At 41.2% G+C, this 12906-nt stretch overlaps 1 protein-coding gene across 1 annotated transcript in view; it reads right to left on the bottom strand.

The window, feature by feature from the left end:
* Positions 1-12906, bottom strand: part of LOC120560512 (probable voltage-dependent N-type calcium channel subunit alpha-1B) — a 40622-nt gene that overhangs the window by 19823 nt on the left and 7893 nt on the right. The window contains exons 6-7 of the mRNA XM_039803111.1: positions 7839-7958; positions 33-71 (exon numbers count right to left, since the gene is read on the bottom strand). Coding sequence (XP_039659045.1) covers positions 33-71; positions 7839-7958 — 159 coding nt within the window. The remainder of the gene's footprint in view (positions 1-32; positions 72-7838; positions 7959-12906) is intronic.

Here is a 12906-nt window from a genome sequence, read left to right on the forward strand (position 1 = left end):
TGTGTGACATGTGTGTAACAGTGTTTACATACAGCTAGATGGATCCCTGGAGAGTGCCGTGAGTGGCTCCGCTGTTATGCAGGTGATGGATAAAGGGCAGACAAATAGAAAGAAAGAACAGCAGAAAAAGAGATCAGGATTCAGGAATATTAACCAAGATCCACAACAGCTATAGTTTGTTGGTATAGAAGTGTTCACATATTTTACTAAAAGCCACTTTGTATAGAATCTTTAGGTAATCATAGCCTTGTTTGTAGAAAAATTATACAATCCTGTTGAAAATTGATGCTCTATAGATATTTAGTACAAAGGAGGTAGTTGTCATTGTTGTCTGCCATAATGTCTTTGTTGATACCACCACTGGTGGGAGGCAAAGTCAGAGATTTTTTAAATCCTACACAAAGTGTCTTTAAAGGGGCTGTACTCAGACACGGGAAAAAAAAGAGGTCTGGGATTGCCTCCATGGGGTTCTCCCAAGGCGTTTCCCAACTTGTCAAATGCCGACGACCGACAGCCGGACCCACTATCAAAACAAAGAACAGAGAAGCTTGGATTACAACACACAGAGAGGGAGTATGTGTTCATTCTCTGTCCAGGACTCCATTACTCCACTATATCTTTACATAGCAAACATTTGCTTACTGTTCTATTCATGTTCTAAAGATATCAAGTACAGCCCCTTTAAGTATAAGTTAATCATCGAAAGATAGTTAATTTGATAATTTCCAATTAAGGTCTTGTATTTATACTTTAGTGAAAAAAAAACCCTGTGACCCTGGCAGTTGTGTTTTTTAGGGGATATAGCTCCTGGTAGGCCCCCCTAAGGCAAATTGGTCTAGAGGAGGGGCCAGACTAAGAGCCATTCACAGACCCCATATGAATGGGACAAAAAGGAGCTGCAGCACCCTGCCCGGAACAGAGTGGAGCTTTCCGGCTGACGGTTCTTAATCCATGGGGCCTACTTGGGGCCAGAGCAGAGCTGTCAACTGATCAACACCTGGTGGTGAGTTGGATCAGATGGCGGAGAGACTGTTGGACAGGTCTGGTAAACCCAAACATGTAGTCAGGGTGAACTGGGAACATATTTCATCAGCTGCCAATATGACAAAATGATGCACTGCAGGATGCACTGGAGACATTTTTCTATGTATATTTGCACAGCACTCCCTCTGCTTCTTTCAGCACATCCTGGAGTCTGCCTCTGTGACTATCACAGATATCTCTAAGATGATTTCAATTAGTTTCTGTTCTTGCCTGCCAGGCTTGTTGTCTGGAGAGGGGTCGACAAGAGTATACCCTGCACATTACAATATAGTTCTGCACATACTGTATTAAAAGGTGATGAAACTGGAAAATTAGGATAAAATGTCCCAAATCAGCTGGGTTAAGGGAACTTAGTGTTGGCTTTGATTTCCATGCAACTTCATTGTGAACAGATCAGGAGGCCAGACTGGCTGACTCACTGAGGTTTCCCATGTCACCACAGCAAAAAGAAGGATCTCAATAAAGGGAACAGTTGATAACAGATGTCATCTCATAATCCTGGCAAAGCTGATCTCAAATTAAGCAAAAGAAAAGTGCTGTGACTGAGGCTGGAGCGACAGAGTTCAGACTGCACAGTACAGTTCCCATCACACTCAAGCATGAGGAAATTTCCAAAAGGCCAGTATTAAATGAATTGGCTAGAGGATTTCCTGCCCTCTGTCCCAGAAGGTGAGAAAAATAAGACAGCAAGTCAACAAGGCAACCTTCCACACACATTCCTTTCATCCATTGATTAATCCTCCACTCCAGATTATTTCTCCTCTACACTAACATAATTACCCTCTTCCTCTCCCAGTAAATCTTGGGTCCAAAGCCATTTGGAGCCACTATCATCTTTTCGGTTGGCAGCAAGAGAAAAATGATACTGGACAAATAGCTGGCGGACTGCCAGGATTTACTTCTCCTCTGCTGTGAGAGTAGGATCAACACGCTCTTCCAATTGGGCTGTGAAAGGAATGCACCTCAAATGCATGAATCGATCAACAACAACCAGGAAATGAGGAGTTTATCATATTTATATATAAGATCTAATAAAAGTTTTATTTAGATTTTTTTTTAAACCTAGGGTCTTTTTGTGAATGTACCCGAGTCAAACTTTCGTTTAAAAGCATATTTAGGACGGAATCGCCACTTTATAGATTTACCGTATTTTTGTTTTTTCAACATTAAACTTTGCTCGAAGTATCACCAGGGTCTCTAAACCTTAACAAAAGCATTGACAACTTTGTTTGTGTACCCATAGTTTACTGAAAAGAAAGGTTTTGAACAACTCACCGTAGCTCTTGTTGTTTCCGGCCGCAGCCATTTTATCAGTCAAAAACAATCAATTTCCGAATGCAACATAACAGGGAGGAGAATAAAGATGGAAAGCTCCTAAAGCTTAGTTCCATATAAATGCACAGATTATTTCTTGTTTTGTCGTAATTGAAAAACAATATTAACCTTGTAGTTAAAAAAGGAGCCTCATATGGAGACTCATTCGCATTCAGATATCGACTCTTTTTTGACTGGCGAGGTGGTAGCGGCCGGAAACAACAAGAGGCACGGTGAGTTGTTTAAAACTTTTCTTTTCAGGAAACTCTGGGTACACAAACAATGTTGTCAATGTGGTGATACTTCGAGCAAAGTTGTGTTGTGTCGAGCCTTCTTAGGGCTAGATTTATCAAGCCGTTTGCGCCTGTTTCCAGGCGCTAATTGGTCGCAAAGACTGATTTAACCGATGCGGGCTATTTACAAACAGGGCGCACTTGGGTAAAATCGCAGATTGTCTGCCACATGAGCGAGAAGAGACAAGTTGCGCTTTCAATATGCGTTCGTGGGAGGGTCGTGGGGAAAGTGGGAGTTCCACCCAAAAAGGTGGGAGGATAAGCGCAAAGTGCCCCTAATTATATATTCCGTGGTATTTACAAAGATTGTCAGTAGGAGTGCGCCTCTATTCTGCGGGGGGAAATTCTCCGCCTCTTTAAAGCAGGTCTAAACCAGCCGCAGTCGAGTTTCCTCGTAGACCTTTATGCCGCTGGTGAAATGGCAACAGTAATTTGAGCAAGACGAAGACATAGGCGAGGCTGAAAATATTTTTAACACAAGAATCACACTTTGTCAGTGAACACAACATCATTTAGCGTTACAGATCAAGCAGCCATGCAATATTAGAGTTACTGGAAGAAATCAAAGAAGAAATTGCATCTCCCACTCAGCGTTCACATCCCATTCAGCAGTTGTTAAACTCCTCGCTACATTACAAATATTGGCATCAGGATCATTATAAACAGTCATAGCATCAGCAGTGGGGATATCGCAGTCTGCACTCAGCCATATCATAGCACAAGTACCGCTTTGCTACAGCGCAAATTACGGTATAGTGGGCGGAGAAAGACGCTGATTGCCTGATGGGTGTCAGGGTTGATAAATACTACGCAAAATGTGGAAGCATAGCGTGCGCTATTACCGAACTCGCATAAACAGACGCAGCGCAAACTGCGCTAGTGTTAGTAAATCAGGCCCTTAGTGTTTTAAAAATAGCTATTTTGAGACTAGCATAAAAGTGCCCATACCACTCCCATTCAAAAGGCCATTTGACCAAAAAACGAAAATACGGTAAATCTTAAAGCGCCCATATTATGCTCATTTTCAGGTTCATAACTGTATTTTAAGGTTGTACCAGAACAGACCTGCCAACCTTGAAGAAATTGTATGAGTACAACCCCCCCCCCCGCCCCGCGGGCACGCGCACCAATCACCGACAGCCCACCGCCAATATCGCTCCACCATTGCACTCACCAATGAGAAAACTATGAGATACCTAACACCATAATATAATTTCACCAATCAAGATTTCTTTGTTACTCCATAACCATATACAAGTAGACCATAAATGTTATACAATTACTGCTATCACTCCTAACATTGAATTGAAAACAAACTGTTGTACAGGAGGCATAGCCCATGGAAACTTCTTCCACCTGGAAATACATTGTTTGGCTCATCACTACCTTCTAGATTACAATAAATTATTATTACTGTGTAGAGGAGTGGATGAATGGCTGTACGCATAGTGAAACTACTATACAAATGTTTTCTTATATCCTGTCCAATATTTTGTGCCCATATATTTGTTAGTCTAACCAACAGGAGGCAGAGAGACCTAATAAATATGCCTAAGTACTTCTGTGTTAAAGATGAGAGTTAGACCAGGTTAACACGTATCCTTCTTCTGTTTACTGAAGGGAAATTAAGTAGTTTAAGTGATGATTTATTCATAAAGCAACTTTAATTAAATAGGCCTAAAGCAACTACTAAAAGCACAGATGGAAGCCTGACAGAGACACAATTATAGGCTAATAAATAACATGGGTTAGATATTTTCAGATAGGCTTTTAAAAATTTTACATGGGTTACATTGCATTACGTCAGTTGCCATCACATCACATAAATAGCCTAACTGTTACCTTTATCTGACGTTAATCAGCACCTGGCCTTTCTAAAACCTTTTAGTTTTCTAGCCATTCCACCGCTTTTCTAACTGCCCCCAACTAATGGGAAGGATGGCAGGTGTGATAGGCTAGCCTATTGACACCAGTGTTGGGCAAGTTAATTCCAAAATGTAATACATTATTGATTACTAGTTACTGTCTTTGAGAGTAATTAGTTATATTACAATATTATTGTCTCCGAATTGTAATGCTTACACTACTTTTGCATTACTTTTGAGTTAATTTCACCAAAATAAAAGCGGGAGTATTCTTGGCAGGTAGCTTGTGAATTTCACCACGGGGTCAAAAAAGTCTCATCTTTATCCACTTTAATACATCATAATTTATTCATATTATTTTATATTATTAATCTGATGCTGCAAAGTAACTAAAGCTATAAAATAAATAGTTAAGTGAAACGTTCAATAGCCTACTTGACTCTGAATTGTGGTGGACTAGAAGTAGCCTAATAAGTAGGATTAAATGAAAAATACCCAATTAAAATTGAATCAAAGTAGCCGACGGAAGACTTACTTTCCACCGCTGATAAAATGTAATATTATGTGTAGCAAGACTAAACATTAATTCTCAACATGTTATCAGTTGCTCGGTCACATTGCTGTCGCCACTGACAGGACACAGATGTTGTCAATTACCGTCTGGTTCTGGCTCTGACCACGGGGAACAGTGACAGGACAGCTTGCTTCAACGCAGCGTAAACAACTCCGGAAAATAATGTCCGTGTCGCTGATGGACACTATGAACGCTTTTTTCTTATAATCCATTTATTTGTAATATCATTATGTTTCGGGGGGTGGGGAGTATTTGTTTATGGGACTGTGTTCGTTACCTGTTGCCCCTTGGTGACTGATGTCGATGTCTGTCTTGCACACGGTGCAGAACGGGTGATGATGTTCTATTATACTGTCTATGTGAGGTAGTCTGGACATGTGGAGGAAAGGCTATATCTCCCGTTAAGAAATCGTTCCGATATATACTGTCTATGTTCCGAACCTTTTTTTTGAGGTGGTTCAGCCATGGCATGCAAGCCTACGGTTATCCGGACAGCCTGGCTTGCTGAGGCACTGAATTGAATTAAACGCGCGAAGCATTTGGCTAGGAGGGGCCATAGACAGTATATAAGAAGGGAGGGGCAGGTGGGCGGAGGGTTAAAATGCAGTGCTCTGATTGGCCGAAAGCTATTCACTCCACTCCTCAGGGGCAGAATCAACGTCATAGATTTAGATTGCATAGAAACTGAAACCGGAGAAATGAGAGATGCAACAAAATGCGCACCTAGAGAGCAGCGAATCGTACAAGCGTACTTAAGGGTCAAAATACGTGCCGAGTAAGCAAAATGCGTACATGTTGGCAGGTCTGCCAGAATAGGTTTACATGGTTTAATTTTCAAAAAACACCATATTTTTTGTTGTACTGCACAGCTCTCTCTCACTGCTGCAGATCCTCGTTTCACCTGGTTTCTGTTTTAGCTACAGAGTGAGACCTCTTTTCTTCTTCTTCTGTACTATCTTTGATTGCACTCGCACATGCGCAGTAGCTCAGATGTAGATCATGTCAGCTAGCTAACTCTAGAGACAGTAAAAGAAAGCCTGTTTCTCCAACTTTGGTCCGTTACAAGGCAGGATTAGATGGGAGACTTCTAAATGAAGGCGCACATGTAAGTAGTTCTTTTGTAGATTATGGTGAACTTGTGTGTGTTGTAGCAGTGCTATGCTATTGAGAACGAGGTAGCATGCTAACGCTACAAGCAAACGGTTGTGGTTAGCCAGCTCGTTTCGGATTGTGACGTCACAATATCTCACTCAAAACAGCATGGATGGATTTTTTTCAAAGTTTGTATGTGTGTGGAAGCACCAGAGACACAAAATAACACCCCAAATCCCAGAAAAAGTGTTTCTTTCATAATATGGGCACTTTAAAAGTGGCGATTCCGTCCTAAATATGCTTTTAAACTAAAGTTTGACTCAGGTACATTCACAAAAAGACCCTAGGTTGCATTTTGGTCCCAGCTCCTACATGTTTGTAAGTTCCAATCACAGTGGTATGTTTGTGTTTGCAGGTGTTGTACAGTGGTAATTGTGAACAAAAACTATAAAAGAAAAATAATTGACAACCCTGTTCCCAGACGAAACAAGAAAAAAAACGTGTTTCAGCTGCGTTTTTAAATTGTCTGTCTCACTTTCTATTGTAACCCTTGTGTTGCCCTTCGGGTCCCAGTGACCGGAAGGACAACACAAGGATTATGTACTTCCGTTTACTTTGTTGAGAATTGCTCTCTAAACAAGGGTTAATACAGCACCTTAGTTCTTGTTTGTACAGCATTTTGGTCAGCTTAAACTGTGTTTAAATGTGTTCTAGAAATAAACTTTACTTACTTACTTTACAAGAAACAGGGTTTAGAGAGCAATTCTCAACAAAGTAAACGGAAGTACATAATCCTTGTGTTGTCCTTCGGGTCACTGGGACCCGAAGGACAACACAACAGTTCAGTTGTTGAGGCAACAGCGTAACGCTCACATTTTACCCAAGCAATACCCAAAGTGTATTTTTACGCTTTGTCTATTTTCTTCCATTTTACAATCCTGTATAGACACGGTGTAATCTACAATCCCACTAAAAATAAGACAAAACAGCAGGAGAAAACAGCTGAAAAACATGCAGCCCAGCATGCCCACATTTCTACTTGCTTAAATTTTAGTTTAAGTTGGCTATCTTTAGTATTTTTAGGCCATCAGTAACTATTGGCTAAAGGAATATTATCCCATGAATGTTACTTGACGGTTTAGTTGCTTCACAACTACTCACAAGCTAAACCTAGAACAGATGAGTAAATCCAGCTTCTGCTATGCAGTGGAGAGATCATGCAGCTGTGATAATGCCAAGTGAGCAAGAACAAGAGTAATTGAGCGACTCTGTTTGAACAGCCAGAGGTTGGAACTTACAACTGCATTTACTGTACTGAGGTCAGTCAATCTGTTGTATAACTCTAGAGCAGAACAGCATGGGCACTGTGTGTGGGTGAACCATTACAGTCTGCTATTAAGAGATACAGGGCCTTTTCTGCTAAACTTGCCATTGACAAGAACAACGCAACATTAAAACAAAAAATGCACAACAAAAATGAGACTAAAATATAACAATATAAACTAGAGTTTAGTTTTTGTTTACTAACAGTGACATAATATTGAATGATGACTAAAATGTGACTGAATAATATGCATTTCTGTCAAATGGCTAAGACTAAAACAAAATCAAAAAGGTCATAAAATGAACACAGGTGTGGTGAAGATGAGGTGTTACCTGCAGCTCAGCATTGAGTCGAGGCATAGAGGCAGCTCTGCCCTGGTTCTCCAGACCTGAGCCAGGAACTGGGATTGTACTGCTGGCACTGGTCTCCATCTCGCTCATCTCCACCGACTCCTGGACACACAGGCAGGCAGGCAGGCAGGCAGGCAGGCAGGCACGCACACGCACGCACGCACGCACGCACACACACACACACACACACACACACACACACACACACACACACACACACACACACACACACACACACACACACACACACACACACAATACCATTAGCATCGTTTGGTGTGTGCTTGTGTGTGGTTTATTTCACCATAAGCATCAGTATTCTTCAGCAGATGGCCTTGGAAATATTTACCATTAACTTAAATGTGACACTTTCATCTTAAAAGATTTTAAAAACAACAAAATACCTTGTTTTATTCAATGTGTTTTCATTAGAATTATTAGGGAGGGGGTGGGGGACCAATACGGTATCATGAGACATACTTTATAAAACAGTATTCTAAAATAAGCCTGTTTCTAATACAGGTCTGGTTCTTTAAGCAATTGTGGTAAATAAAGGCCCTGGCCACTTTGGGAGAATTCACGGTACATGTATTCAGTGACAGTGCAATATTACTCTTCACCTGGTTTGCAAAGTTGTGTGTTAATTTGTACTTTTACTAGATGTTTACAATAACATTTAACTATAACTTAACTATATTATTATTATTTAACTATGTTTTTAACAAATAGTCTTCTAACTTTTGTCATTGTCACTTCATGACTAGGGTTGGGTACCGTTTGGATTTTTACGATTCCGATGCCGAACCGGTACTTTTAAAACGATTCCGATTCCTAAACGATTCCTAAACCGATTCTTGAAAAACTGAAAAATGACATAAAAGAAAGGCTTTTTATGGAGTTTTTTTTATTGAAAATTATTTAAATTGAACAATATATTAATGTTTTAAAGTACTTAAATATGTAATAAGTAAACCTAAGTCACCTAACACACAGCTACAATAATTTAACAAATAACAGTTACACTATTAACAAGTAACAACTAAATAAATAAAAAAAAAAATGTTGAGTTGGTATGCCAACCAGCTTCAAACTTTTGCCGTTCTTTTGCAGAAAAGTGATCATATATTCTGGCAAGATAGGACACCTCTCCTGACTTATGGTATGTCCTGCCCAGGAGAAAACTCTCTCAGACGGTGTCCAAGAGGTCTGTACACACACAGGTATGAGTTTGAAAGGCCAGACAATTTGGGGAGGCTGTCTCGCCTCCCCCACCACCAGGCTACAGGCTCTTGTCCTGAACGATAGACTACCAGAGCAAGTGTAATATGTAGCGATCACGTGCGGTCAGTGAATGGTTAATAGCTTTCACGTCCGTTTTGGTGAGCCCAGAGGGATAATATGCCATTTCAAAAGTAGCCTACATTTACGGTAGCTAGCTAACGGTAGACTACAGAGAAAGTGGGATATTTTTACGTCCGTTTCAGAGCGTGTACAAAAAGGTGTCTATCAGCAGGGATTGTAGAGTGCATGTCGGGGGAATAGCGCGGACACGCGCTTCACACTGCGAGCGGGCACGTGCGCCACTTGGCAGAAAAGGGAGAAAATTCCGAAAGGGAGAAAATTTCGAAATTCGCGTTCTAATCCGGTCCGAATACTACCGTTTGCATAGGAACCGGTACCATAGTGGAACCGGTTTCGGTACCCAACCCTATTCATGACCATGAGCCATATAAACAGTTATACATCTGTTCAACAATGAGTAAAATACAGTTTCACATACACAGCAGGTTAAGAGGGGGGGGGGGGGGGGGGGGGGGGGGGGGGGGGGGGTTTTTTTTTGGTGGGGGGGGGGGGGGTGGGGGGGGGGGCGCCCCAATTTTTTTGTTGTTGTTTGGTGGGGGTGGGGGTGGGGTGTTGGGGCGCTCACCGCCAGCTTTTTTTTTTTACTGTGGGAATCTAGGTCAGAGGTTTACATTTCATCTGCTGACGCCCAAATGGAACTTCATTTGACAACTTGATAACTTTCATTCCCAATCATGAATGCATGTGTATTAGTGCTGTAGCCACAGTGTGTGTGAGCACAGTTTAGTGGTTTCGGGGAAACCTTGAATTACTGTTTAGTAGTCATTGATACGTTCTGTATAACTATTATTTCTAGTATCTAGTGAAATCAAACTCATTAAACCTTTCTGTTTTTTTAGAAGCTCTTTTAGCTTTGTAGGAGTCTCTTGACACCACATTGTATTAAATTACATTATACATATATCTATATATATAATCTGCCCATGTCTGTGGAGATTTTCAGTTAACCAGGTCATAGGATATCTATAAATTCAAAGTCAAAGGCTAATGGACTTGTGGTAAATTTCTTGAGGATGTTTCAGCCCTCATCCAAAAAGCTTCTCTAGTTCTGAGTGACTGGTGGGGAGTCACAGGCATTTAAATATACACTCACCTAAAGGATTATTAGGAACACCCTACTAATACCATGTTTGACCCCCTTTCGCCTTCAGAACTGCCTTAAACATGCTGCTACATCATCTCTGTAACAAACATCCAGTGTACTCATCCATTCCACGGAGCGAACCCGACACAAGGTAATTAACGGCTGCTGCTCTCGTCCACCGCGCTGTTTTACACAACTAGCCTACAGCATGCTTCTCTGCTAATAGCGATGTTTTCCCAACAAGCTAAAACGAAAGCTGTCGGTTTGTAGTCTAACTGTTTATTAGTTTGTTACTAATCTTTGGAAACTTAGCTGCTGCCGGAGACAAACCGGCGCCTCCCCCCAGCATGGCCACTTAATATGCACGTGAACGACGTCATCATGACGGTGATGTCTGTATTCTTTATTCTTTCTCCTCACTTCTGAAAATGTGGCCCCCAGAACAGTGTAGTTGAATAGCCCTGCTGTAAGCTTTGTACCGTCACATTTACCCTCTGGTCAGTGAACAGCTCTTTTGCATATCCAGTGCAAAGAGCCAGAGGCAAGAAGGGGAAGCTGGTGAAAAATATTAACATTTGGGCCACTAAAAATGTACTATTGTAATGTATTTTGTTTTTTAAGGGTCTTGGAATTTGGCAATAAAAATGTTTGCTTTTTCTAAAAAAGGAAACCTGTCTTTTGTATGTATACAAACGACAGGTGTATTTTTTAGTAAAACAGCAATAATAATCATTTACTATTGCTATTTACTAAGTATTTCTTACTAAGTATTTCTTATCCGATTACTCGATTAATCGATGGAATAATCGGTAGAATAGTCGATTACTAAAATAATCGATAGCTGCAGCCCTAGATGAGATCTGGTGACTGTGGGGGCCATTTTAGTACAGTGAACTCATTGTCATGTTCAAGAAACCAATTTGAAATGATTCAAGCTTTGTGACATGGTGCATTATCCTGCTGGAAGTAGCCATCAGAAGATGGGTACATGGTGGTCATAAAGGGATGGACATGGTCAGAAACAATGCTCAGGTAGGCTGTGACATTTAAACAATGCCCAATTGGTATTAAGGGGCCTAAAGTGTGCCAAGAAAACATTCCCCACACCATTACACCACTACCACCAGCCTGCACAGTGGTAACAAGGCATGACGTATCCATGTTCTCATTCTTTTTATGTCAAATTCTGACTCTACCATCTGAATGTCTCAACAGAAATCGAGACTCATCAGACCAGGCAACATTTTTACAGTCTTCAACTGTCCAATTTTGGTGAGCTCGTGCAAATTGTAGCTTCATTTTCCTATTTTTAGTGGAGATAAGTGGTACCCGGTGGGGTCTTCTGCTGGTGTAGCCCATTCGCCTCAAGGTTGTTCGTGTTGTGGCTTCACAAATGCTTTGCTGCATACCTCGGTTGTAATGAGTGGTTATTTGAGTCAAAGTTGATCTTCTATCAGCTGGAATCAGTCGGTCCATTCTCCTCTGACCTCTAGCATCAACAAGGCATTTTCACCCCCAGGACTGCAGCATACTGGATGTTTATCGGCCTTTATTTGTCCTCAGGGTTGGACTCTTATGAATCCTGAAAAGTTTCGAGGTAATCGGACAACGTACACTCGAGTTACACCCACTTCCTGTTTCGGCGGCGAAACGCCTTAAACGGTTCAAATGTTATGAAAGGGGGCGTGGCCTGAGTAAGGGGCGTGGTCATATTATAGGAGGCGGCTCAGTATCACATGTAGACCACACATTCTAAGTTTCATGTAAATCGGATGATGTTTGTCATATAAGGCGCATTTCCTGTGGCCGGGGGGGGGCGCTATGACCAAAAGTCAATTTTGGCCTGTAGGTGTCCTCAGGCCTGGACCCTTGTCCATCGTGAGAAATTTCGGGCAGATACGACAACGTACACTCAAGTTACAACATCTTCTTTGTTCATCGCTAAACACTCAAAATGGCTGCCACGCCACGCCCACACCGTCTGACGAAAGGTTTTTCTTTTAATAACTTTTCATCGTTAAGGTGTTGGGATGGTACAGACCAAGTTTGAAGTCCATCGGATGAAATCTCTAGGAGGAGTTCGTTAAAGTACGACATGTGGAAATGGCCAAAATCGCACTAATTTCGAACTTTGAGATCAAAATGGCGGACTTCCTGTTGGGTTTAGGGTATGGCTGTAATGACGTTTGTTGTACATCTTGACATGTTACATATGTGTACCAAGTTTCATGAGTCTACGTTAAACGCACTGCAGGGGCTCAATTTTCTTAACTTTGCGGCGCTAGCGCGCACCATTTTTGCGCACTAATTCCGAAACCCTTAAAATACGTAAATTTTCACCAGACTTGATGCGACCGCCAAATTTGGTGAGTTTTTGAATATATTAAGCCCCTCAAAAAGCCAATTCATTGGACGGGAAAATAATAGAAGAAAGAAGAACAAGAAAGAAAGAAAGAAAGAAAGAAAGAAAGAAAGAAAGAAAGAAAGAAAGAAAGAAAGAAAGAATAATAATAATTCCTTCAGTTTCAATAGGGCCTTCGCCGCTGTCGGCGCTCTGGCCCTAATAAACATTTTCTATAAAGCACTTTTTCAAAACAGAGTTAC

The sequence above is a fragment of the Perca fluviatilis genome, chromosome 6 (assembly GCF_010015445.1).
Source record: "Perca fluviatilis chromosome 6, GENO_Pfluv_1.0, whole genome shotgun sequence".
NCBI lineage: Eukaryota > Metazoa > Chordata > Actinopteri > Perciformes > Percidae > Perca > Perca fluviatilis.